Raw genomic sequence first — 26405 nt, 5'->3', positions numbered from 1 at the left:
TTTTATGTAATTTTATCTCTACTAAAATTCTGAAGTCACATTAGATGGAAATTTCATCCCATACGGTGCACTACTTCAGGATGAGCTAACTGCGGGAAGAAAATTAACAGGCTTCCCACACAACAAGCATCTCCAAAACCACCATATTTTACAAGAAACCATCAGGGACAGAATCAATTTTTCATTAAATTTTAAGATCCTTAGCAAGTAGCACTTTTTTTCAGTATCTTTTAAAGCAAAAGATAAGCATGAAATACCTGAGTTTACGGTAGTATTGCTGCACTTTTTCAAGTGAAACACCATTAATCTGCTGTTGAAGTTCTTCTAAAGATGAAGCAGGTGGTTGTGATTGCCCCTCCGTACTCTCCAGAGCTGAAGAAGGAAACATTTTACTAAACCTATGTTTTTAATTTTTTTAGAATTAATTAATTTATTTATCTCTGTATCATTTCACTGCTCAGCAAATGACTGTTGGGTCACGTCAAGGCTGATTCTGCTACTGCACAAACTTAACACATTTCCCAGTATGGGAATATAGTGGTAGTACCATAAAGGTGAGCTGCACAGGAAGCAGTTTTGTCTAAAAGCAATTACTCCCAATTAATGTCCCCTTGAAGGAAACTTCCTGTATTGTATTTTGGTGTGAATATTTGCTTAACAAGTTAATTTCTAGCCCAGATAATTCTGTCATGGTGTATGCTTTTAAAAACACTTCTGTGTAGCCTGGGAAGGTCTGGTACCGTACGAGATCAGACTGTTCGTGGAAGTCCAGTACAATGTCTCTGTGGCCTGAATCTTTACGGGAAGGCACAAGAAAGCTGCAAACAGGCAGATCTTGTTCTCAGGACTGTGCCTTGTTCTAAAATCTAGCACTCTCCAGGTCTTCCTAGAACAGAAGTATCTGATTCTTAAATGTCTGTCATTCTCAGCTGTATTAAGAGCTTCATGGTCATTCTTTATTTTGAATCTTTCAACATCACCAGTTAGCTTATTTTTCTGAAGAAAGCTTTTTATAGACACCTTTTGTAAAGAGCACCGTGTGCAGTTTCAAGCTTCCCCCATTCTGAAAGCGAGAAGGCAGCTTGGAGAAGTAGTAGCTGTCAAGGTAGAAGATAACCTTCAAGGCCTGACGACTTCCTTCGATGTGGTGGAAGACATGAGTATCTGGAGAAATAAAGATAAAACACTTGCTGCTTTACCACAGCAGGAGAAACGTGAAACCATTGCTATCCACGCTTGTTAGATTATCTAATGACATTTCACATCTCCACGATCAGATGAATACGGGAGGGCCTTTACTGAGAGAGTGCAGGCTCTGAAACGTACACTGAAACAGATACACAGCATGACCTAGTGTGATGTTTGATGCTATGATACAATATACACGCCTAATAATTGAAATGCCATCTCGTTTCATGGCACCTCAGAGTCAGTAAACGTGGAGGGAGTCCTGGCAGGGTGGGACACAGGACACAGTAGAGCTGCGAAGGGATAGTCCTTCTGCCATAGTAACGTGGTGAAGTGCAAACATGTGCCAGGAACTGCTCGCCTCTGTCACAGCTCCCGGGGTGCACAGCCGCACGGGTGAGCGTCACTGGCACAGGCCGGAGCCACAAGGCACAGGACACGCCACGGGCATCCCACAGTGTCAGTCCTGCTTTTTGGGCTGCGTGCTTGCAGCTGAGGGAACGCAGCAGTGCTGCTGAGAAGCTGCTCAGCGCTCTCCAGGTCTGACACGGTCTGTTAGATTTATAATCATGGAGGATATTAACCCGTAAAACAAACAAGAAATCAAAAAGCGCTTCAAAGAAACACAGAATACTCACTTGCTACGAGACTTTCATCCAGCTGCTTGAAATAGAAGGCGACCTTGTCCAGTTCAGTCAGAGTGGCCTGGATGTCTTCCAGCATGGTGCGCTCCTCCTTCTGGAGAGCAAAGGAACGGACACAAACAGGTTATGATCTGCCAGGAAGAGATCGATGGCAGGAAGGTGTGGTTGTTATGGAAATGCTTTGGTTCAGGAGACCTAGAGCAGAATGTGGAGCTTTCCATTAACTCCATCCCAGCCAGGTAATTACTAATGGCTTTTTACCTCTGCAATACAAATTTAGCTACCCTTTGCTTAGGCATCATTTGGTGTGATTCACAGAGAGCAGAGAGGTTTAAGGACTGAATAAGCTTGAACGTATCTTTCTCCAAACTTTATACCTACAACTGTGAAGAACAGCCTGTCAGTTACTGCCAAATAAATGTCCACACGTTCCATGCAATGGGAAGAAACGGTAGTTATATCTGCATATACTCTGGATTGTATTTAAAAAAAAAACAACCCACATTCAATCTACAATGTTTGCAAAGTCCAAAAAAGTCACTTTTCTACAGTGTCAGAGCTACTTGTCTTTTCTATACTCCTTTTTTCTTCACATTTTTACAGGTATGGCAGCTTATCTACTGTAGCTGTGGCCTCTCCGTTCATTAGGTGCAGACCAGCTCCTCTCCTCCTCAGATGTGATGCCTCAAGTACAGCACCGCAGAAGTGAAAGACTGCAGTCTATTTATTCTATAAAAGTGTCCAGTGTACGAACAAAAGCCTGTAATAGATTTTCATATTGTCCGAGCTCTTGAAACACTCGGAACTTTTTCACCTATTTGTTGAAGTGTGTGTTTTCACCAGAAGATGGCAGGCCACACATGCCTAAGCAACAACTGAGCAGTAAAACCTCCCTAAATGCAGCAGCATCGCTCCAAATACGAAGGCAGACAGATTCCCGTAGCGTTCTAGTGTGACAGTGGGTCCAGTGTTTGTGAGGAGATGAAAATGATGGGATATGGAATATCGGCACGTAGTTGTCAGCAGCAGGAACCTCCAGAGGGTGCTGTAGTGAGAGTCTAAAGACGCTGCTCGAATGAAAGGGCTCTGGCTGTGCTGTGAGTGGCAGAGACTCACACAGGCAAGTGTGAGCAGACCCAGGGGAGCCACAACCCTTCATCTTACCACAGCGGGGGAGAGAAGAGACTGGTAGTTGAGTAAAACACCAGTGGCTGCTATCTGTTCCAGCCATTTCCTGCTGGCGTCTCTGCTGCTCTCTTCATATTCCCCATTGTTGTTGTATCGATAGTTGAGAGCAGCCAGTAACTGCTCTGAAAAGGTGCAAATAGCAGCCACAAGAGACTGACAGAAGATGGAATCGCGTCTCAGCTGTAGCTCAGTATCTGCCAGAGAAGGGGAGAGAAGCACAGAGAAGTCATGAGTATTTTTGTTTTTAATCTCACTGCCAAAGCAGCAGTTTGCATGTGTGTGCATGCCATTGGCTTCTGCTGCACGTGTAGGTCAAGACAGCATAGCTGGAGTACATGCATGTTTCAAAATTTTCTAGTCCACTTGAGCGTTTATTCCTGCCTCCGCCATCTGCAACGCGCCTTCTTCTGACTGGGAAGAGCCGTAACTCCTTAGTGCCGTATCTGGACCGTTTCCCTTCTTTTCATGTTTACAGAAGCAAGAGAATTCTTGAAAAAAGCTCTCTGCCATTACTTCTCTGCTGGGCTATTAGAGATTCATCTTCCCCCATCCATCTGTGTTTTGTGGGCTTCCCATATGCTTAACGCATTAACCGGGCCTGCCCATATGGTACCAACTGGTTTGTGTTTCCTGGGAGAATTTCCCCTGTGTTAATTTGCTCGCAGCCCGCCCGCCCGCAGCCACATGCTGGTCGAATCAACCTTGTCACACTTAAGGGGATCGCAGGCCAAGAGGCGCGTGAATAAGTGAAGAGCAACTTCCCAGGCACGCTGAACTCCAGCGGGCACGGCAGCGAGAGAACTGAAGACACGACCCCGAGGCTCTGAAGATCTGGGTTCTGTTTCTAAGGTACTGAACACAACCGCGCGGCTCAGGCAGGGCGGGCCAGCCGGGCCGGGCGCCAGGGCCGCAGCGCTGTCCTCGAGGCCACGGGACCTGTGCCCCAACGCCGCCACAGCCGGCTCGGTGCCATCCGCTCCTCCGTTCTTTCCAGAGGACGTTCATGGAAACGCTGCTGGAGGTGGGGCACGGGTAGAGACTTAGGGAGTCGTTATAGCTGCTTCACTGAGAACAGCCTTTATGGACACTAGACTGGCATCACCGGCTGGTTTGGACAGACTCACGGACCAGCCCTGGCAGCAGCTGACAGGTGACCTAGAGCCATTTTGCAACAAATCAAAACTTCTTACCTGTGCACTTTAACAAGGCCAAAAGCAGCTGATTCTTCCCATCTAAAACAGTGAAGAAAAGCAATGCTCTAGTTAACACGATACCAAGGGTAGATCTGACTGCCTTTCGTTAAGTTTTCTCATTCCCCACAAGCCCTGCCCCCTGCGTGGCCATTTCTATTTACTCTAGCAGCTCTTATTTGCACAGACGTTTTAATGACTGAAAAAGAAACAAGGTGTAAATAAAATAATTTTATAGGCTAAATGCTCTGTTAACTACCATAAATGATTCTAAGCAAATTGCACAAGGAGGTGATTTCTGTAACATCAGATTCTGCTCCTGTTCCAGTTCAACCAGACTGCAAAGGTTTAGGATGTTGTAGTATCTGATTAGCATTCATTTCATTTTGGAATATACCAAGCATATCGCTCTTCATTTTCCAAAAGGGTTAAAAAAGCACAGTGAAATAGATCAGTCTGATATAATTCTATCTGAATGGACTGATCACATAAAACAAGGGAGAAAAAGTTCTTTGGAACCGCTGCACAGGTGAGATTTTACCATATTGCACCAGGACTCTTCAAACAATAACCTGTTTTACCTGTTCTTCTCTAGAGCCCAGTACAACCTTAGTACAAATTGAGATAAAATGATAAAATGAACTGCTAGACCTGATTAGATCAAGATCTTTTCTCCCTGAAGCCAATAACAAACTCTTCCTATTTACAGACCTTCCACATATTTTTGTATGATTTCAACAAGGTTCTTGATGCGCAATGGAAGGTTCCACGGATCTTCTTGAATGCTGGCTTGAATATTATTCCGGCACCTAACTGTGGTTTCTTCCTTCTGTTTAAATTCTAGAAAAAACAGACTTTGTTAGCGATTAAGGAAATGCTACATAGCTGAGAGTGGCTTATGAGTTAGAGCGCGTATACAGCTGAAAGCAGAGACACAGTATCAATAGCAACAACCGTGAATGAAGAATTCTTAAACAGATCTAATACAGAAGGAAAAAAGGCAATTCCTGTAATCTCATAATCAGCAGTCTCCTAGCATTGTTTTCAGGAGTGTGGAGTAAAAGTTACGTGCATGGGTGACAGGCCCAGCAAAGGGAGCTCTGCACAGAAGCACAGAACTCCCTTCTGGTTTCTCTGCCTTTAGTAACACGCGGCAGCTTTATCGGCAGACGTGGAGCCTCTGGCTGTGCGGAATCAGATCAACTTTTTGGCTGCAGCTGTCACATCCCATAATACTGATGAGATATTATGAAATATTCTGCTCGCTTTCACCTGATGGAAGCTAATTATTTAATTACAGAGTAGAAGATTTATTCTCCACGACTTAGCTATGTAGCTAAGCCAAATACCCCATTGTTGGTGATAAAATGCATAAGAAACACAGAAAAACTGAGCCAAACAACTGCTCGTGAACAGAAACGGGACAGCATTCCGACTGCCGTCCATCACTGCACGGTTCTGGGGTAGCTGTTGAACAGCCGCTTCAGACGGGATTCCAGCCGACTGTACGCAGGGCTGGTCTGTTCCTCAGTGTGGGATCATCAGCTCACTGCAGTTCGCTAAAAGACTCTCTCGGTGTAATTAATCTAGCTGTAATAAATGAGACTGCTTAAGCAAAATAAAATAAAGGAAGTGAACACAGGGTGTCTGTTGTTTCTTCACTTCATTCAAACAGTGCATGGAAAGGCTAAAAAAATGTGAATGTGTTTGCAGGGATGAGTTCACGTAACAGAACTTCATAGGAGTTATTTCTGGAGTCAAGGGGGGAAAAAGAAGGGCAGAAAAAGCCCCCTTCTAAGGTTTGCCACTGTAACTTAAAATAGAGCTTGTCCCAGGCTGGAGCAGGGGGCATGACTGCAGCACCTGAAGTATAGCAGGAATAATAGGAAACATTGCACATTTCAAGTGGGAAAGGAAATGGAGCAAATGTTCAGAAAATAAAGTCCTGTGTATTTCAGTGAGAGAAGAAACCACATCCCGGGCCCCAAAACCAAAAAGACCAAAGTCTCATCATGCTCCCTGAGGAAAAAGAAAACACGATATCATTTGTTTGCTCTGTTTTCAAAATATGTGTCATATGAGGATGAGTTTGCTCTGGCAATTATCCACATGAAGAAAAGCAGAATAAGTCATTAAGCAAACTCAGGCAGAACCTTCTGGTGCGTCAGATCTACAGTGGTCAGCGCCTCTTCAGCTCATCCGAGCGCTCATTCACCTTGTACCCCACCTCCCTCTACCTTGTACCTTTTGAGATATGTATCTGTTCACATCAAAGGGCAGATTTGGAGACCTGTGAAAGAGCTGTGAGGTTTCAACAGCACATAACAGAAAAGTGTCCTGTGTCTTTCAGAAGGAATTAATGTGAAAATGACCTTGTAAGGATGCAAAATTTCGATGGTCAGACACAGTACCTGCCATTAATATCTGACTGGGTAGACTGCATAGTTAAGTAACTCTGTATGGCCATATAGCGAATTTGCATTTGTGTTAAGCTCATGAGTCCTAGCAAATCACATTATTTTAAATACAATCAGCCTTTTTCTTTACCTTGCAAACTGTGGTCCATTGGAAAGTGCTTGGTTTCTTCAAAGGCCTTAGTTATTACTGGTCCTTTTAGAAGTGCATTAATTGCATCAACCTACAATTGGAACATTTTTAATCAGTGTAAGACTTGCAGAAGAAAATCTGAACAGAACTCTTGCAGGAAAATGCAAAAGCCATTACACTATTTGTATTTTGAAATGATTTCTCTTTGACAAATAGCATTAAGACTTTCTAGCCGTGAACTGGCCTCAAGAGCCTCACACTGAATACAGCATTTTGCACAATGATGATCTATGTGCTGATGAGAAAAAAGATGATACAAAATAATTCTCTGGTGCTATACATCTACAAGACATCTGTTGGCTGAACTTCGGAGGACTCTCCTGAGATCTGTAAATGTGATCCATTTAGATCTTACAAGGTATTAGAATTTTGTCCATATTTTCCTTTTTTCATGAAAGCTTTTTCCCCCTCAGTCTAATGCCTGAGATAAGGCAGGTCAACCTTGCTTAAATCACACAAGGCACCTTGAACATTGACAAAATTGATTCCTCAAACCTTCCTGCAATATACTTGCTTACACTGTACCCCAAAATCTACATAGTTTGCCTTCCCTCAAAATACAATTTCATTAAACAATCTGATACTTCCAATTTCTTGTATTGACATGGATAAAGAAAAAGCAATTCAGTGTAATGGTGATGCTTTACATACCTGGTTAAAAAGATGTTCCAGACAGCCATGAAGTTTGTCTTGTTTGTCTAAAGGAATCCTCATATCATTGGGAAGCTCATCTCCTAAGAAAGGAAAGAAGAAAAGCTTTTAACTGTCTTACCAACGTAATCTGTGATGCGGCCACAAGGACACAAGCCCATCTTCACACTGGTGGGGGTGACAAGTGATTGCTGCTTTATCTCTAATTCGTAGATCAAAATACTCATGATTTTTCATATAATGCAAATGTCAAATAACTAAAGGAGCTTATCCCTGCCTAATACCTTTTCTGTATTCCAAATTTACTGCAGTTCATTAGAAAAAGAAGAAACCTCTACCTTTATGTACTTGTGATTAGTTTTGAAGAACCTACCTTTGCAACTTAAACGTGCAAGTGCTTACAATCTGCAAAGACTTATCAGCTCTACCAAGGGGTATGAGAAATCTGCATCTAACCTACGCAGGTACTCACCTGAGCCCATCTCATCACTGCCCAAGTACGAGCTATTACTCCGTACGCTGGTGTAGGACAACACTGAGTCCCGGTTACTGTTACATTCACTAGAAAGAAAAGCAGGGAAGGTGACTGAAAAAATGCTGTTCTTACACCCAGTCTGATAAACTATCATTCTGGTTTTATTAACAGTGCAGTCCCCAAAACTAATTCTGTTATGCGTATACAAAAGAAAAACTAATGACATGCAGAATGACCATTAAGCAAGGCCTCAGGCTGGCACTGTAACAGGATGTCACCTTCCATTTGTAGTGACCACTCAATGCTTAATATACCTGGATCCTATAAATAATGAAAAGGGACTTCCCACCACGGACATCATCTGGGTTGCATCATTAAATATGCTCCATGAGCATCGAGCAGGGGAGAAATAACAAAAATCTATGAGATTGAATCTCCACTAAGCATTTGTTACCAGTTCTCAGGTTACTACCAGCATCCAACTCCAGCAAACATTGAAGCTGCAGTAGCACGGATATTGGAGGCGGGAGGGGAAATTTAAGGAATCTGTAACATCACAGCATCAGGCACTGCAGATCCTAAAATTATCTCAGGAAGCAGAAGAGTCATGGTTGGCTTCATACCAACATTGGCTCATGCACACATGGAAAACTGTATTTTGAATCTCCTCTGTCTGAAGTTCACTTTACAGTAACCGTACCTTAATAAAAGTAATCAAAAAGGCTATGGATCTCGGTCTGTCCCCCTCCAATTAAGTGACACTGTGTTTCTAATGGTACAAGCCCAAAACAAAGCCTACAAAATTCTCCATATTCTCTCTTCCTCTGTTTTTATTTTAGACCGAGAGAAAAGAAGAGAAAAATATAAGACCAGTTGAAAGAACCATAACCAGGGTTCTTGCCTGCCCTTTGTTAAACCTATTATCAAAGAAATACATTTTTTCTGAAGAAGATTAATACTTATGGAAACTACTCTGCAGTATGAACCCTAATCAAATTTGACTTACATGTCCAAATGATCCCAGAGAAAGAAGCATGGCTAATGCAAACAAGATATTTTCTTATCTGTAATATGCTTATTTCTGTAGGTCCTCAGTAGTTTTTCAGATCAAAAACCATCAAAGTACATTTTATTATCCCTTGAGAAACTATTATCTGTAATATATGCTTAATTCTCTGCCTCTGTCTAATGAAGATAAGACAGAATAATCTTTCTCATCTTACATTTATGTGTAAAATTTTGAAGAAAGTGACAGACCCACAGAGACTGGTTTTGATGTCACTTTGTTACCCAGAATAGATTAGCCTCAATTATAGAAACCATTTAAACTAAACAGTGTTCATAAATGGGATTCTATTAACAATGACAGAAATACAGCACATTTCAATTAAAAAAGCTTCAGGGCACAGGTGCAGATTTAAATCTAACACAATAAACAGATGCCACAGATCTCAGCATTGTGAGTGCTGGCTTTGTTTCTCTACTGACTTCATGCTTGCTATCCTTGGAGACATTCAGTACTCAACTGGACAAGACCCTGAGCAACTGGTCGTGTTGGACCTGTCCTGAGCGAGAGCTTGGACCGCGTGGGCTCCAGAGACCCCTCCCAATGTAAATGGGTCCCATTCTGGCATCTCTGCAGTCCTGCATGAATGTAGCGAATCACGACCTGTACTAGTACAAACCCAACAGCGAGTAAAGATCAGGCCTGTAGCACGGAAGTTTCAAAGATGCGTCATTCGTTCAGGCTACTCTAGTCCTCCCAACTCGCTCTGAAGTGTCTTTTGCTTCATATGGGCAAAGTGCTATGGCCTTGTTACAAATGTGAAAATGGCCTACTAAGGACGTAAAATTGCAATGGTTAGACACCACTGCTACTTGTTCCATTTCTTCTGAAGCTGAGTTTCCAAATATTTCCTCCCGAGAAACACAACTTTGGCATGTGTGAAACTTCCTTTGGTAGCAAATATTCCTGGAGAAGCAGCGATCAGTCATGTCCCAAAACCAAGATTCTGAGACACCTGATTAAACGTTTGCATTTGTGGTTTCAAAAGCCTATTAAAACTAAAAATCTCAATGTCCATTTCTGTTTCTCAGTGTCTTAGACTTTTGGGAAAATTGTTTGCGGAATTGAATGGAAACATCCCCTTACAACAGTGGCTGTTATAAGACCAAGCATTTTGCAAACTCTGCTGAGCTTCCATAGTTTCCACTTATACAATATATTAATAGAAAAGTCACGCTAGGCCTGTTTATTTAATTTTATTCAATTTTTTAGAAGCGTTGGTATTTTGGCACTGTTATGACAAAAGGTTTTTTGCTGTGTGTTTCCATGGTAATAAATGTAATGAAGTAACTATAGTTCGTGAATACCTTACTAAGTGAATACAGACTAATTGGCTGGAAATAATGTTATTTCAAATAATCGAAGTCAGAAAAAGTAGTCCTAACGTTCAAGAGGGTTAGAGCTGAGGTGATATTTTCAAGGCGCTAAGGGAGTTAGATGTTTAATTCCTGTACGTTTCTTTGGAAAAAATAATTTTAGCAAAAGTTCATATGACAATTGTGTGGTTTTGGATTAAAAAAACCCACACAAGGCCCTCCTGCTTGTTGAATCCATACCTGAATTAGAGTTTTGGAACACAGTATTGGGTAAGGTAAACGTGGCACAATCTTCAGACTAACCTGTAGGAGTCTCTGAAACTCATCGTGTCATGTCCAGAGTCTTCCTGGTCCTCCTCAGAAACTTTGAAACAGACCTTCTTGATTCCACCGTGCTCAGCTTTCTCAGGATCACTCTCTTCTGTTCCCAGGGAAGGGGGAGACGTCTCCTCAGTAGACGGCGGCTCACAGGCACCACCCTCTGTAGGTTCTGTTATGGTGGACAAAAGTCTGCAAAAGTAAAACACAGAGCTCTCAGGGAAGTCTCGCAAATGACATATGATAACTAAGGCTGGAATTCAGCTATATGAAATCAAAAGCAAACTTGTCAGTATTTTACATAGACTACAGCTACATAAAATGGCGAGCTCTGAACAGGGTTCATTGAAACCCGTGAATCTCAGTTCACAAAAGGTCCTGTTTCCATAGGTACCCTACCTCCATAAGGTGCTGCTGAATCCCTGTAACCATGGTGGGTTTTAATTCACCAGAGGCCTCAGTCTGTCCATCCAAGGCGCTGGGTTTCCCCTCTGGGGCAGTGTCCCGGCTCGCTGGCTCTGCCCGGCGCCTGCCGCCCTTTCTTAAACACGTTTGAGCCGGGGCTCCGCGTGCTTTCCAGTCAGGGGAAATTTTGGTGCACAATGGGCTGTTCTTTGTTACCGGGATTCCTGGAAGCGGCTCTGAGTGGCTTAGGGCAGCTTATGGCCTTGTCCCACCCAGATCGCCCCCGCCACCAAAGCCCTGCCAGTTTTGCACAAGACACAGACGCACTGGTCAAATCCTGCATTGATGCTGGTAGGAGACCCGTGATAAGAAACAGGAAAAAGACAACAAGAAGAAGGGAAAACACAGGTGCCATAGAGAAAGCTGCCTGAAATCATAAGTTTGGCTTAGTCTGCCTTATGACAGACAAAATCTCAAGGGTAGGGACTCTGTCTATATGGAATTCCAAAACTGGTGTTGGCATCAAATAGGTTCTTATATTGGAATATATAGTGAGCAGAACAGTGGCTGTTGAATTCAGGTGGACTTTTAGGAGCGAAGGACAGTAATATATACATAGGTGGATCTGCACGAGAGTAGGTTTGACACAAGCAGCAAGGGCATGTGTGAGTATGACAGACGGGGCTGACAGGCACGCTGTTTTCTGAGGTTAACGCCTCCATTGTATCCGAGTTGCTCTCTGCAGGGCATACAGGGTTCTTTACTCACTTGTTTATCTGAATGACATATTGCTTCATTTCCTTCACTGCGATGTCAAGTTTGTTGAAAAGGTGCAAGTACGAGTCCTGTATCTCCCGATCTTCCTGTTTCAGCAGAAAACTGAGTCCTCTTTCTTCCTGAATGGTTCCTCCGTTCTGCTGGCCAAAGCTACCATCAAGATCCCCATCTTCTGGGGTCAGACATCTCCAGGATGGTGCAGCCATAGTGGTGATGCAATGTTGAGTATATGAGACTGGATTTAAGGTACCTACTAAACATTGAAAGGCCTAGTTAGCGCGGCTTTCATGACCTTCCCCACTCCATCCCAATAATAATTGTTTAGGATAGGAATCCCCTTGACAGACTAGAGACTTTCAGCTCCAATGCATGAAATTTCTTTAGTAATGACAAAAGAAAACAGCACTACAGTCTGATTGACTCATGTTTTCCCCCTGAATATAGCCTTTCTTCACAGCACTACTATTAGCCCTTCTCTATTTTCTTTTAGCCAGTAAGTCAGCTCTACTCAGAGCAAACAATACCCCAGGACACTTAGTTATCATGAGATGACCGCACTATTTAGCTACTAAAAACATTTGACCTGAAGCCTCTTTATGCTCAAAGGCATGATTATTGTACAACATGAGGAGGTTGTCATTTTACTAAAAAAAATTGAGGAAAAAGGGTACTGGCAAGTCTGCTTCTTTGGAACTTATTTTGACCTTGCTGAGCAGTGGAAAGACAACTTTTTATGCAGATAAAATCAGTACGATTTGAAAGTTAATTATCACCTTGCTCTGGATCAAGACCAATAATAGAGGGCTTCCGTCCAATGCGAATGCTGAACGACCTCCCTGCTGAGGTAGTGTTTTTGGGGTACGACACCTCCATGAGGTTAACGTGGCAGTTGGTGGGGCAGAAATCCATGCTGCTGAGGGAATGTGGCTCCAGGACAGCTTGTTTGAAGGCTGGGCTCACCTTTGTTTTCAACTCATCTGCAAACTGGGAGAAATAAAGTAAGCATGTGCTACTTCATTTGCAAAAATGATGATGCAATACAGACAATGCTTTTCTCTTCCTGCCTCCTATTCCAGAATCATATAATTTCTGCTGCAGCTGGATCACAGAATGGTGAATAACATGTTAAAAAAACAGCTCATGAAACAACAAATCAAAGCAATTACCTATACATTCTAGGATTCTCTTTTCAAACAGCTCAGGTAACTGTGCAAAAAGCACATAGTTTGCTTACACTAGAACACACTATACTTATGTTCATGTTAAATCACACACTGATCATTCTGTTGTCATATTTTTTCAATAATATGGTGGAAATGAACCTGCAATTATGTTATAAGCCACAGCCTTGACAAACTGAAAGGAGTGAGTTACAGATAAGGTCCTTTTTTCTCAAAACTTGCAATTTCAATGACTTGCAGAGCTGTTCTCACGCCTCTAGGACACCCACCTCTACAGCAGTTTGGATTCGTTAATAAAGAATACTAAGACCCAATAATCACAATGAAGTATTGTCTTGAGACTTCACTGATAACTAGTAGTGTTGTACCTCTTGGTAGTTTGTGAGCCTTCTGCTAATGCTTTCCAGCTTAGTGTCACAGATTTGCCGGAATTCATACTGGGGCATGGTGGCCACAGCACTGCTCAGGGATATAAGCCTTTTGCAATTCCTTACAAAGTGATTGTCCTCTGCAGCAAAGGCCTCTAAAATCTAAACAAAAGACACAATGTCGATGATATGAGACTTGACAGTGAGGGAAAATACAGTTTTCTTCCTCTGAATAAGTGGCAAAGCCCCCATGTTGCCATGGTTGAATAAAGCTGCCTTCAGAACAAGCTGCCTTGATTACCGCCTGAGAACCACTATCGTGTCTGATCCCCAGAGTCATAAACCATTCCTCAAAAATTTTTAGAATAAATGAAGTGGATCAAAATACCCACTGTGCACTGTTGAAGTTACCTGCGCTGGCTGCTTTCACAGGACATAACAATAATGTGACAGAAACATTTCCTATTAGCTCATTGTTGTCATAGATGACCAACATACTAAGTGCAGTGCTGCTTTCCAATAGCAGCAGTTCTGCTCGATTCTGTTAGTGACCCATCCAGCCTATCAGATGGCAAAAAGATACTTGATTTTCTTCCATGGTAAAGCAAATTCTTGAGTATCAGCAAAGAGTATGTTACCAGACAGATAAAGCAATAATTCCACAGCCAAGGGCTCTCCTCCCCCTGCCTCAAGAGCTGAAATCCTGGAAGCATTTGCTGACTTGCTCATACCACACGAGCTATTATAACTTGCTGCATTCTAATGAAGAAAACTCCAAGCGGGGTTGGGAAGACCATGTGCTACCTCATCTGAAGAGCCATGTCAAGCCCCCAGAGAAAAGCCTGCATTATTGGCTTCCCTGCTCTGTTTAGGAATGAAGCTGGCCATGTAGGTTTTCTGGTACCTTTGCAGTGAGATTGAAGCAACCTTTTGGTTCCACAATTTTCTCCAGGACAAAGGATTTGATTCCTGTGCTGCTGACGTACTCGTACACCACCCCGTGCTCCAGGTGGGTGTTATCCACAGTCAGGCTAATGAGAGGTGTTTCTTCACCAGTGACCAGTGGAGAGCTGACGGTCTGTGGTGTCTGGGCTGGAACCAAAATAAGTCGTTAGGGGTGTCTGGCAGCACACATGAACACGGGCAGTCATAGGGAAGAGAAACCTGTGGAGAGGTATTATTAAATGCAAAGACACAACCTTTGGCTCAAGGAGTCTCTGAACGACACGCTGCTAGAGGTTGGGAGGATATTCTGAGGAAGACATTTGCTTTTGGCCACTACTGGAGGCAGTGACAGAGGGTTAGACAATGCACATGCTCCCGTCCCACTGATTTCTGCCCCGTGTGCATGCACACATCCATGCACAGGACACTACATTCAGTTCTGTTCAATGTTCAGACACACGGACCCCAGCAGAAGCTTTCAAAGGCAAGTGAAGTGTGTTAATCTCAGAGTCTCGTTGTTTGCAATGACCCTCTGGAAGACTGTCACTTTTCTGTCTGGTTTTGGGAAATGCTCCAGATGCATTTTCTGTGCAGCTATAAGACTGAGACGGCAGGGCAGGGGTGGAGTGAGGAGATGACATTTTTTACACACAGCAATGCTGTTGTCACCAGAGAACAGATTTAAGGTATAGTCAGATTGAGATTTTCCGGATAATTGCTGACATGCATCTACCAGGACACTGCTCCCACTGTTCCACCGTGGAGCTGCACTGTTTGATCATTAGATTACCAGGCTCACCAGACCTTAGATGGCATCCACACAGATGAACATCTGCTCCTGGAGAAGTTGCCAATGGCTTTCAGGGAGTCCAGGCTCAGTCCTTTGGACTGAATCTGGCTTCAGCGTTCTCCCCTAACATAGACTTTTCTGAGTAAGCTCGCAACATGTAGATAAAGCAGTGTTTTTTATGAGTTACACTTCTCTAAGTTGGATGAAATACACCCACACCTTTTGCTGACACAGTGGTAACATGCTCTGAAAACTTGCTCCAGATCAAAGTAATTTAAAATCTTAATCTTTAATCTTCAGTCACATAAACCAGATTATTCTAGGTGGAGTTACTTGTAGACCTTCCCTCTCCAGCTGCTACTGCCCATAAATTCATGGTTTGCAGGGGCTACCAAATGATTCTAAAAATGCTGAGCCTTTTCATACCAGAAACTGGCTCTCTTGTAAAGACCAGAGAATGACAAGGCTATGATTTCTATGTGTACCTCAGTTTTTTCTTCTCCTGAATAAAGTGCAGCATAAGAGTACGTTCTCTGGCAGATCTCATTCTATTACAAAGCTTTACTAAGACAAAAGCTATTCTACGATAATAATTACACTTTATATTTCTACCACAGTTTTCCTTCATGAAGCCCCCGAATTGTCCCTGGGTTTCATTCCCCCATGAGAATCTTTACCTGACTCCTGTTGGCTATTTTGAAGGGGATCCAATTCTGCACTTCCTTCCAGTGAAGAGTCGTCTTTGCTGGAGCCAGGGTGGCCGCCGTTCAGATAGGCAGGGGATGCTGCTTGCTCAACTCTGTCCTCTTCCGCATCCTCATGTGTTCTGTACGCCCACTGGTACAAACCCTTTCGGGAGATACAGGCCTCAGCAAAAATGCCCAATCTCTATATGTTTGGACTACAAAGGTGAATCTAGCTGTCAAGTTTATATCTTCTAAGTTGGCTGAAATACCAACATTCCCCCATATTTCCCCTGAACTTCAGAAAATAGAAAATCAAGATAAGCATCTGGATGATCTTCCAGTTTTAGTAATAGTTAATAATATTTAGTACTGTATGCAGTGTAGGAATTGGCATACATAGTATACTAGATGTTTTGCAACTACAGGCAACTGTAATCAGCTCACTCGGTTATACGAGGACCTTGGCAGACACGTTTGTTTTTCTGAATAGTGAGCATGAAAGCACAGGAGAAGGGCAGGAATTAATGTACTTCCTTTGAGGTTTTGTATTCATACCAGTGCTTCCTGTTGTCTGGTCCTGTAGGCTGTAAAGTGCTCCAGAACTTCCATGTAATTTGCATGTGTTGCATTATTCCCGTTAACTTTCAAAATACACTGCCCTGGATGAAGTCCTACAGCTGCAGCCTCAGAACCTGAGAAATCGACAGGACAGGAGTTCGACAGTAAAACCATAGGACTGTGGAAGAGAAAACTGGAAAGTTTGCAAAGGGTTTCTGGTTAAGAAGAGTAAGAAAAAGAGCTAGTTGAATGCTGTCATGCTTTTGCTACTAAGCACTTATTCTGAGAGCTTTGTTGTGTAAGGCAAATATCGTGCATCTGTCCTTCATGTTGGCAGTAGGGCCGGGAAAAACAGAGACCTCCTTGATCTAAATGCATTCACAGTAGAAATCGAAATTCCTGTGGGAAGTCATCTGGGATTCTTATATGGCTCTTCTAGCCTTATGATTACATTAGCTGAGATGTTGCTTAAATGTAAATAGTTATATTTGTTTCAGCTTATTGCACTTGAAAGATACAGAACACTCGAGTGTTACACAATTTACCATGGTCTAAGAAAAAGACCATGATGTACTTGAAACTAGAGTGCCATAACCAACTTCAGTGGATTTATTCCAAATTCATGCGAACAAGGCTCAGACCCAAATCCATCTCTTAGAAATCTACAGTTATAGGGATTAACTTTTTTAAGGCATCGTCATTTAAAATTAATACAATTTTATTCCATATGCAATTCGTCTTTTGCTAGCAAAATGCTGAAAAAGGAGAATCTTTCTAGCTGGAACTTCCAGCTTGCACTCTTCAGACTGTTAAAAAGTGGTTCTAGGTGCTGTTACGAAAAGTGTAATAAACGTGTCTCCCCGAGAACACTGTTTGTGCTTAGAGTGCTGTTGGTTGTCTGTATACTAACTGCACATATCTGGATATATGTTCTGAAGGAAGGAAGCGGTACATGTCTGAAAGGTCGCATTTTTTGCATCTGCTGAAAATAAAGGTTAGAGCTGTGCTTGATTTGTAGCTCAGTTCACATTTCAGTTACAGAAGTAGTAAATATCTCTGTCAAACTGTGTTTTCTCCTTTTGAAAAGACTAAGGAAAGCAGTTTGCCTCTATCTTAAGTCAGCAATTTATAGCAGCATAAGCCAATATAAAGGGAGAAGTAGTCTTCAAGTCTTACATCATACTTTGTGATGCCCATTAAGAAACATGACCTGTCTGCCAAGCTGCGGATCCCACAGCACACTCACAGCTGCAGTGGTCTGTGGCTGAGCACAGGCAAAAATACCGAGGAAGGAACAGACACCATTACACCTCGGCTTTTTCCCAGCCACCTCAGTTTTACATGTTTATTGGCTGTAAAGCTGTATCTTGTTACTCTTAAAAGAAACGACAAGGTTAGGTTCGCTAAGTAAGCACATTTCTAGCTTGCAAGAGCTAAAGTGACAAGGCTCTCTCAAGATTCTTTCCACAGTACTGTGGATTGCAGCATCACCAAGTTTATTTACGGCAGAATTAAGTTATTGTTTGTTTTGTGTTGATGGGATTAGTGACCCAACACTCAGTTCATAATGATACCATTTGCTTAGACTGTATTTAGACTATAAGCACTTAGAAGCAGGAATTATCTTGTTGTTCTATGGTTTTATGTATGAGTGCGATACTTCTCTATGACAGGGGTTCCTAGTCATTATGGCCATTAAAGTAAGTTGTCAGAACTCGTTTAGAAGTTTGACAACGAAACCTGGATCTGTCTCGATTGATACAGGTACACACGCACACTTCATATGCACATGTATATGTATTTAGCTGTACTCCAAGCTTAACTGTGCCGCAGCCTTTCTACTTACCTCTTCCTACAGCATGAACATATGGCGGTGCTGCTCCCCGTATCTGAAAGCAAAGTGCTTCAGGACAATCTGGGATTTTAATAATCCTGCAGGTAAATCAAGGAGAAGAGAAAGTATTTTAAGTCGGGCTGTTAGAGTTCTGGGCAGTTCTAACAGCATCTTTCCCTGGCATTCACAACCATGTTTTGGATTAAAGAAAGCACCCACATAGTTTACAGATAAATAACAAATAGATAGACTTGAAGAAATCATCCACTCCATCTTCATTCTTCAATGCAGATTGGAGATTCTCTTTGTTAACTAAAATTTGGCACTTCCAAATTTATTACATCTTTAAGTGAGTAACACAAGTAAAACTTTTTATGGTATTTATTCACTTTCATTTCTAGGAAGACTGCAGTGCAGCTGTGTTGAATTATACCAGCTGAGGATCTTTTCCATTAAAAATAGAACAAACTGGACAAGACATCCTGGTCTAGAATTCAGCATCAAGTGCTCATTGAGATGTTCAGTTCTATGGCAAATTCTGGGATTACACAATCTGATAAGACATTAACAGGGCCAAGCCTCATTACAAGATACAATCATGGACTGAAAGACTCTAAGGGCTGACATCATTAGAGCCATCCAAAACAAAGCCAGCCTTTAATGGAGTGGCAATTGCTTTCCCTGAGAAGCTTCACACCCAAGGCAGAATGACAATCCTTGTGATTCAGTTTTGTCTCCGCCCAAAGAAGCCAAGAGTTAACGGCAGTATAAAGAGAATACATCCTAACCTGTCCTAGAAGCACAAAGTTCATCACTAAAAACAGCCTGTAACTCTTGTATGGTTCATTTATGTCATTTGTTCTTCTATCCAACAGCTTCTGCGTAGCAAAGTGTTTACACAGTTTTCACTGCAAGCTGTAGAAGAAATACTTAGTAATTGACATTTCTAGGTAATCTTCACTGTCTGCCCATCTTGGCACTTACTCTTTTGATTTGGTGGCCACCAGAAGCCTAAGCGGCCTTCTTGAGCTGAAGGACTGGCTTAAGATGGTTTCCACTTCTGAAAACGGCCGTAGGAATATTAAGTCCTCATTGATGGAGTAGATTTTTCTTCCCGTCTGCAGGCCAGCCATCTGCAAATGAAACAAATGCCACAGAAAACTTTGGTTCGTTGGCAGCATCTCTGAAAGTTCAGGCTCCAAGATTCAACTGTTCGCTACCTACAGACATTTCCAGGATTGTTGTCATATGGAACACTGTATATACGGTGTTGGTTCATCAAATCTTTTGTCAGTCACCCTTAAAGTTGTCTGCATTTACAGAAAACACACACTTCACCAGTATCTGTGTAAACGTGCCACTCCACAGATATATCTTACTTTGCACAGATATATCTTTGTACTTTTCTGCTACTTTTTTTAACAGGGAACTATTAAAAAAGGAGACTACAAAAAAAATAGAGGGTGGACTAAAAAATATGGGACTATAATAGACTGGCTGTGATACCCAGTGAGAGACAGAAGTGACTTCCCACAACTTAGAGCTCAGGCACAAGGAGCCAAGAACCAGCCATGAAAAACCGATGTATACCTCGTCACCTGTTCTTAAGTGGCGGTAAAAACCTGTCTCTGCTTTAAGTGAAGTACTGGCTCTTCATCAGCCTAAAAAGCCACAAGATTTTAATTTTAATTCCTGGCTTTTGCACCTAACTTTAGCTATTAGAGATTTTAGCTTAAGACAGAATTTGACAAGCTTTGGTTTATAATTCAATGGAAATGTTTCTGCTGTTTGCGTTTACTTATACTGATGAGTTTATTATAAAATAATAATTGTTATATAAACTTCTAAAGTCATTATGTTTTGGGCCTGCTTTTCCCAAAGTAGCTCATGCTCTTAATAGATGTGCAATTAGCTAAACTTTTTGCATACCTGCAATCATTCTATCTGTGCATGACCTCTTTATACTCCTAACGTATCGCTTGTGCGTACAGAACACCTATCTGCACACATAATCACAGCAAATTCATGAACCTATGAGGTACGAAATCACGTATTAAACCCTACAAACTCGCAACTTTCAAATAAAAATCTGCTGCTCTACTGAGATATAACCAGGCTAAGGAACATTAGACAGCACATCTCTAAAATTAAGGACGCTACAGTGTCACGGAGCTTCTGAAAAACAGATGCTTCTCATGACAACTCAACGTCCGGATCTGGGCCACTGTTTGTTCCCAAAGGACCAGCAGTTTGCTGTTTGCCACTCGTCTGCATGACCGCTGGCCAACTGGCTGCTTGTTGAACACACTCTGCTCAGACACCAGCCATCTGCTTGTCGGCTGGCGGTCACAGTAACACTGCAAGCACGCCTCCCAAAAGGAGAGCTTTTCCCACTGTTGCTTCCTTCTGGTGGAGTCTCACCAGTAAACCAGCTCCAGGATTAAAACCTGCGGGAATAGGTCCAGCTACAATTCACCTGCAAGTGAGCTGGCTTAGAAAGGAAGGTAAGGTACAAACGGAGGAGACGCTGTCTTTCTGAAGACACATGAACGTGGGGTAGGTGCGGGATGTGCCCCAGTGCACGTCAACAAGCAGCGCTGTGGGAGTTTCTGTGACCCTCCGCCAGGTGGGCTGAGCAAGCGCTGACGGTCGCGGGCGGCTGCTGCCAGGGGCGCGGGGACGGTTCCACGTGGCGGGCCGGGCTGGGAGCTGCTCGTCGTTCAGGGTCAGGAGAGGACGCCCGTGAGCGGTGCCCGCCGGGCACCCTCCTACAGAAGGGCCAAAACCGAGAGGCTGAACGGCCCGTCAGCCAAACAGTTCCCGAACGGCTGTTCGGGTACCCTGCCACGGTACGGGAATTTGACATTCACCCATTCTTTCCTTAAAAACTTCTAAATGCAGCTTGAAAACTGCTTCTGGCATGGGCAAATCTAATGGCTCACAAAACAGCTTCTAAAAAATCTTGAGAAGAAAAAAGACACCAATAATAGAAAGAACAATGCTTGGCAACTCCGATTTTGAATAAAACCCCCAAAGACCTTTGTTGCACATGCATGAAGCTCAATGCTGTGTGCCACCACAACCTGTGCGTGACGATTTTGTCCCAGGTGTACCAGGAAAAAGAGATCACAACCCCAGATTCACACAGTGAGTTAATCTGGAATACACCCATGCAAGTAATAGGTTTGTTCCCACTTAACTGGTGAACGTGGAATCTCATTCTGGCCTAAAGTCTGACAGTCCTGATGAACGCGATGAGGTCATGGGCACTGTGAAGGAAAGCTGGATGTCTTAATCTTTGTCCCCAAAGCGTGTGACAGCAGGCATAGGGTCTAAATGGCCTACAGCTGCTGAGCCACACGGAACTACATGCTGGATATCCTTCTGGTATCACAACGCAATTAAAAAGCCCAAGAATGTAATGAAATCCATTACAGTTGGAGCTTCCCAGAAGGAGCCGAGTCCTCTGGTTCACAGAGATGCAGCTTTAGTTGTTTCTGGAGCAATATTTTAAGATCAAGTTGAAAAGACAGGCTCATGGTCACAGATAGTTTGTCTTGGAAGATCAAGAGAAAGATTCCTCAGAAAATTGTGTGCTTCTGTTGTCTTAAAACACAACAGACTTGCTGGATATTCCACAGGCATCCAGCCAAAGAACGGGCAGAAGGATTATCTGTCAGGCAACAGTTTACAGCAGAGGTTTAGATTAATAAAATTTTTGGCCAACCTATGTTGATTTTGAGTATGAGGTAGAGCACAGGACTGGTTGCTCTGGTGACCACAAAACAAACGCGAACCAGGAATACTGAAATAATTTAATTCTAATATTAAACTTCGGTTCAAAATTCCTCCCCATTTGACATTCTCAACTTGCCAAAATCAGTCTGTCCACTTCAGCTGTTTGCACTGGGCAAGTCATCCAGGATTTATCTGTAGCCTAAAGCAGTGATCAACAAATGAATGTGGACATTAAAAAATTCTGTAATGCCTGTCCTGGACTTTTAATTAGAAGTACTGTCTGTGTGCTGCCACAATTTACTGTAAAACCCTGGAGAGGTCATTTAGTCCTTTCTTATCTTCATAGGTGCTAAAAGCACCTGAATACCTTTTGAAAAATAGACTTTCAGTCTTTCTGTGCCTTATTTCAGTAAATGGATGATCACATTGTGTTATGCACTGCAGGGTTTTAAATGGATAAACAAAGGATTGTGAAATATTCAACAAATGATTATGAAATACTCAGATCCTGTGACATTTGGGCCATCTATGTGCCTCAAAGAAAAAAAGCAAATATATTCTTAGAGCTCTTAAAAAATACCAGGGCTCATAAGAGAAATGTGTGCATGCTTTTTAAGGAAAAAAAAAGGATCTAAAAATACAGTTTTCACTCAAAGAAACCTATTTCTCATTGAACGTATTTTCTATCCCAAAACAATTTTACTTTCCCTCCTTCCTCGAATTCAAGCTGCTAAGGAGCGTGCGGTACGCTACCGGCACGCAGAGGTACTGCTGTGGCCTGTCACCTACCAAAACGAGCCCGCAAGCCCCCCACAGGTGCTGAAACACAGAAACAGTTTATTACCACAAGAACTGTAGAAGATACCAAATCTTCTCTTAGCTGCTTTTAAAATGAAACAGACCATAAAAAGGATCATTTTGTACCTTTTCAAAGCATTGAAATATTCTTAAGTACCAAAACCAAAATACTTATGAATGTCAGGTCTTACCTCTGCAGAAGACCCTCGTCGAACGGACTTCACCACAGTTGCTTTGTTCTTTTCCTCTATGTCAAATCCATAGTCGTCCTCTTCTGGTAAAATCTTAAGAAGAGCACAGGGTAATGTTTCATAAATATGGAGTTAGCTGAAAAGCTCAAGGGTGGAGATGAGAAATTGGGCTTTTCAGTGCAAGGCACAATTGACATAGACCTGGAGATCAGAAGGCTGAAAGGGACTACCAGGTCACTTGGTCTGATCTCCTACATAACATAACCCACAACATTTAACCTAGTTATTTCTGCACTGAGCCCTTCCTATACTAAAGCAGACTTTCCAGAGAGTTATCCAGTCATGCTCTGCAGTCTTTAAGAAGCGAAAAAGCTATTCCCATCCTTGAGAGTTTGTGCCAATGGTTAATCAACTCTTCTATCAGAAACTGCATTTGATTTTAACTTCTAGCCCTTCATTCTTCACTAGATTTGTCACTTTTAGATTACAGATTTCATCAATATTCAGTACATTTAAAATACTATTCTTTTTCTATTTAAGTCAATATCAACCTAGACGTTTTGTCCTTTTACAGGAATTCACCTTAGAAAACAATTTAAAAAACAGAATCATCCTTTCCTGCAGGAACCATATAGCCATGTTAAAATAATGTATGACATAATACGTCTGCAGGTAAAAAATCCTTATCGGATCTTGTTTGATTAAATGGTAGACAGGAAAGTAAAAAGACTGAAAGATAAGCTTGCCATTCTTGGATATTTCTAACAAAATGTGTTCAGAAGCAATGCTGTTTATGCATGTTTAACAAAAGGACGGCTTAGAAAACTGAGTATATCACTGGTTAGATTTTTTGGTGTTGCAAGTGTAATGAGTTTCAGCCCAACACAAAATCACTTTACATTTGGCATTAAAAGGAAAATCTCTAGGATAGCTCTCCCACCCAATTCTCATTTTACTTTTGAAGGGACTGTTCAGTTTATTTTGTTGGACTTTAGAAAGCATATGTGAGAAACTATTTTGAAATTTGGAGGCTTTGATTTGCCAAACTTCAGAACAAACGTACATCATCTCTTGGTTGCAGATACCATTACTATGCATTAAGACTTTTATTTATGCTACCATTTCTAATAAGCTACATTTCTCTGTTCATTAGTACTGCAAAAATGTATTGTTTGAAAGTAAAGAACAAAAATACTTCTAAGAAATCCCACGTGCATCACCATTAGGAACTGTATCACCATATGGTGAAGAAAGAAATCTCGCATTCTGCGTACTGACCCTGCTCCTGTGCTGGGGACACTACTCTCTTATGGAAAGGTAGCCTATGGATAATATTCAGAATGCAATACTTGGAGAAGGCTATGCTTCATTCTTTGTTACAAAGCAGGAATACCTTCCAATTCCACAGCTGAATACCATTCATCCCTAAGGAGTCTAAAGCAATTAACCAACTTGCCATCTACAAGAATTATTTCTGTGCCCCCAAAATCCAATCAGTTTTTTGAACACAAGGCAGCAGCTGTTTAATCTTGAAAGACAAGCACGTTAAAAAATGAGACCATATGAGAAATAAGCATATTTAATCAAAACCAGAGGGCAAAGGCAGTCGGAACATATTCAAAGAGAATTTTGTCAGAGAAGAAGGCAGAGGGCAGAGTGGGAAGAAGAACAGCTATGCCAAGAATGGTCTGTTACACCTCTATCTGTTACACCCATGAAGAATTTTTGGCACGTGGGTCATGATGCCCATGTGGTATCTCTCCATTTCTCCCCCTTCCTGCATGAGGAGGATTATGGAGTGAGAAAACACTGGCAGCATGGGGATGCTCCGTGTCTATGAAGGGAGGTTTGACAGATTTTCGGGAGAATGAAGACAACAGAGATGTGAAGTAGCTTGATGCTCAGCTAAGGGGTCCGGGATGCGCGTCCTTCTCTCACAGGCTTCCCTGCAGCTCTCCAGCATAAACTCTTCTCTGTTGCACACACTTGAACAGTCTGACTTGGTTAAGAATTTCTTAAGGGGCAATGACGTATCAGACAGTGTGAGGTCTGAATGCCTCACAAAACTGATGAGGTTTCTGTAGCCCCCAGCAGCATTCATCTGAGGAGAGCTATTTTCCTGCCACCTCACCTCCCAGGTTGTTCCCCAGCCTTTCAAAAGTCCACAGCTCTGGGGCACTAAAACAAAACTTGAAAATGACAAAATTTCTTTCCAATGAGAAGCTCTAGAATCTAAGCCACCCCTACTGCTATTATCTTTAAAGGTATGTTTTGCCACATTAGCAAAACAGGCTTAATAATTACAAAATAACTCAAAGTTTCTTCTGGTTTGGGAGCTTTGAAATTGAGCACTTAAATGGAACCATTCATTCTGAACAGTGAAAGACTTACAGCCCAAAGGATTTTTTTCACTTCAGAGTACACTGTAATTTTTAGTATTCAAATCCACTCAAAGCCTTGGTCTGGCCACACGCACCTGGATGAGCGATGCCTCTTGTCACTGACTTGCCAGCCCGTCTCCTTGCGAGAGCAGAAATCCCTAGCGGACAGGCTGCTATCCGTGGCTCGCTTCCCAGGAGTGTTTTAAATTAATGACGTGTGTGCGTGAGCTGTAAATCCAGAGCTCCCAGGCAGTGCGGCAGGAAAGACACATGGTAGAGGACGCAGCCTGCTACTTGCTACTAGAATAAGCTATGTGGTCTGCCCAGCCGGAAAAGGCAGGGCTACAGCAGCTGGAGCTCTACAGCAAAGTAGCTCAAGAATTCCTATTTATGCAGTGAAGGAAAATCTAGCTACAGGTGCAATTCTCCATTTTATTTCTACCCTATCATAATTTTCCTTCTCATTCTTCTCTAGCATACAACAATACCAGTTTCATAGAAACAAGAAGGTTTATATTAATGTATTTCTTACCAGAAGACTCTTTCCCAGGATATTTTCCACGAGCTTGAAGTCATTACGTAATTGTTTGCTCTTGGAACTGGTTCCTTCCATCTCCTCATCAGCATAAAAGCGGAAATACAAGGATTCATCCTTAAATTCACTTTTCTCCAGGACTGGAAACCATACGTATGAAACGCATACATGCATTTACACAGAGAAAGAGAGAAACAAAATAAGGTTAGAGGAAATCCTAAATATTTCCAGAGTTTTTACAGAACAAAGACCAGATGCATCCCTATCAGTCAGCTATTCAGCTCTGTGTTTTTAAGTCACTATTGTATTTTCGGGTATACTTTTCTTCTCAGTGCATAGCAGCTCTTTATATGATGTTTGACCTCCCTGGCATGTAGAATGCATATAAATTGCAGAAGATCTTCTTGGAAGAAAGATGCTACTCAATACCTTGTGCTCCTTTCCCCATGTCAAAATGAATATGGTAAAACTATAAAAAGAACAGAGAGGGGTAAAATGGCTGTTTAAAGGTAAGATGGCTAAATATACTACGGCTTTTCACCCTAAAATGGAATTGAGAGGGAAATGAGATCTAT

The 26405-nt window shown here is 42.2% G+C and overlaps 1 protein-coding gene across 2 annotated transcripts in view; it reads right to left on the bottom strand.

Moving 5' to 3' along the window:
* PREX1 (phosphatidylinositol-3,4,5-trisphosphate dependent Rac exchange factor 1) overlaps positions 1–26405 on the bottom strand; it is a 150303-nt gene that overhangs the window by 6754 nt on the left and 117144 nt on the right. Inside the window, exons 16-35 of one of the 2 annotated variants that reach the window (XM_065645538.1) lie at positions 25828–25970; positions 22915–23007; positions 19172–19320; positions 18200–18285; positions 16351–16487; positions 15787–15958; positions 14279–14466; positions 13375–13536; positions 12599–12809; positions 11817–12078; positions 10629–10835; positions 7941–8029; positions 7469–7551; positions 6758–6848; positions 4922–5050; positions 4211–4252; positions 2997–3214; positions 1827–1926; positions 1021–1164; positions 258–372 (exon numbers count right to left, since the gene is read on the bottom strand). In XM_065645538.1, the coding sequence (XP_065501610.1) occupies positions 258–372; positions 1021–1164; positions 1827–1926; positions 2997–3214; positions 4211–4252; positions 4922–5050; positions 6758–6848; positions 7469–7551; positions 7941–8029; positions 10629–10835; positions 11817–12078; positions 12599–12809; positions 13375–13536; positions 14279–14466; positions 15787–15958; positions 16351–16487; positions 18200–18285; positions 19172–19320; positions 22915–23007; positions 25828–25970 (2821 nt within the window). The remainder of the gene's footprint in view (positions 1–257; positions 373–1020; positions 1165–1826; positions 1927–2996; positions 3215–4210; positions 4253–4921; positions 5051–6757; positions 6849–7468; positions 7552–7940; positions 8030–10628; positions 10836–11816; positions 12079–12598; positions 12810–13374; positions 13537–14278; positions 14467–15786; positions 15959–16350; positions 16488–18199; positions 18286–19171; positions 19321–22914; positions 23008–25827; positions 25971–26405) is intronic. The other variant, XM_065645540.1, reaches the window with a different exon arrangement.

This window comes from Caloenas nicobarica, chromosome 15 (genome assembly GCF_036013445.1).
Source record: "Caloenas nicobarica isolate bCalNic1 chromosome 15, bCalNic1.hap1, whole genome shotgun sequence".
Taxonomy (NCBI): Eukaryota; Metazoa; Chordata; class Aves; order Columbiformes; family Columbidae; genus Caloenas; species Caloenas nicobarica.
Note: the sequence above shows the minus strand (reverse complement) of the source record. Positions and strands in the feature narration are given on the sequence as shown.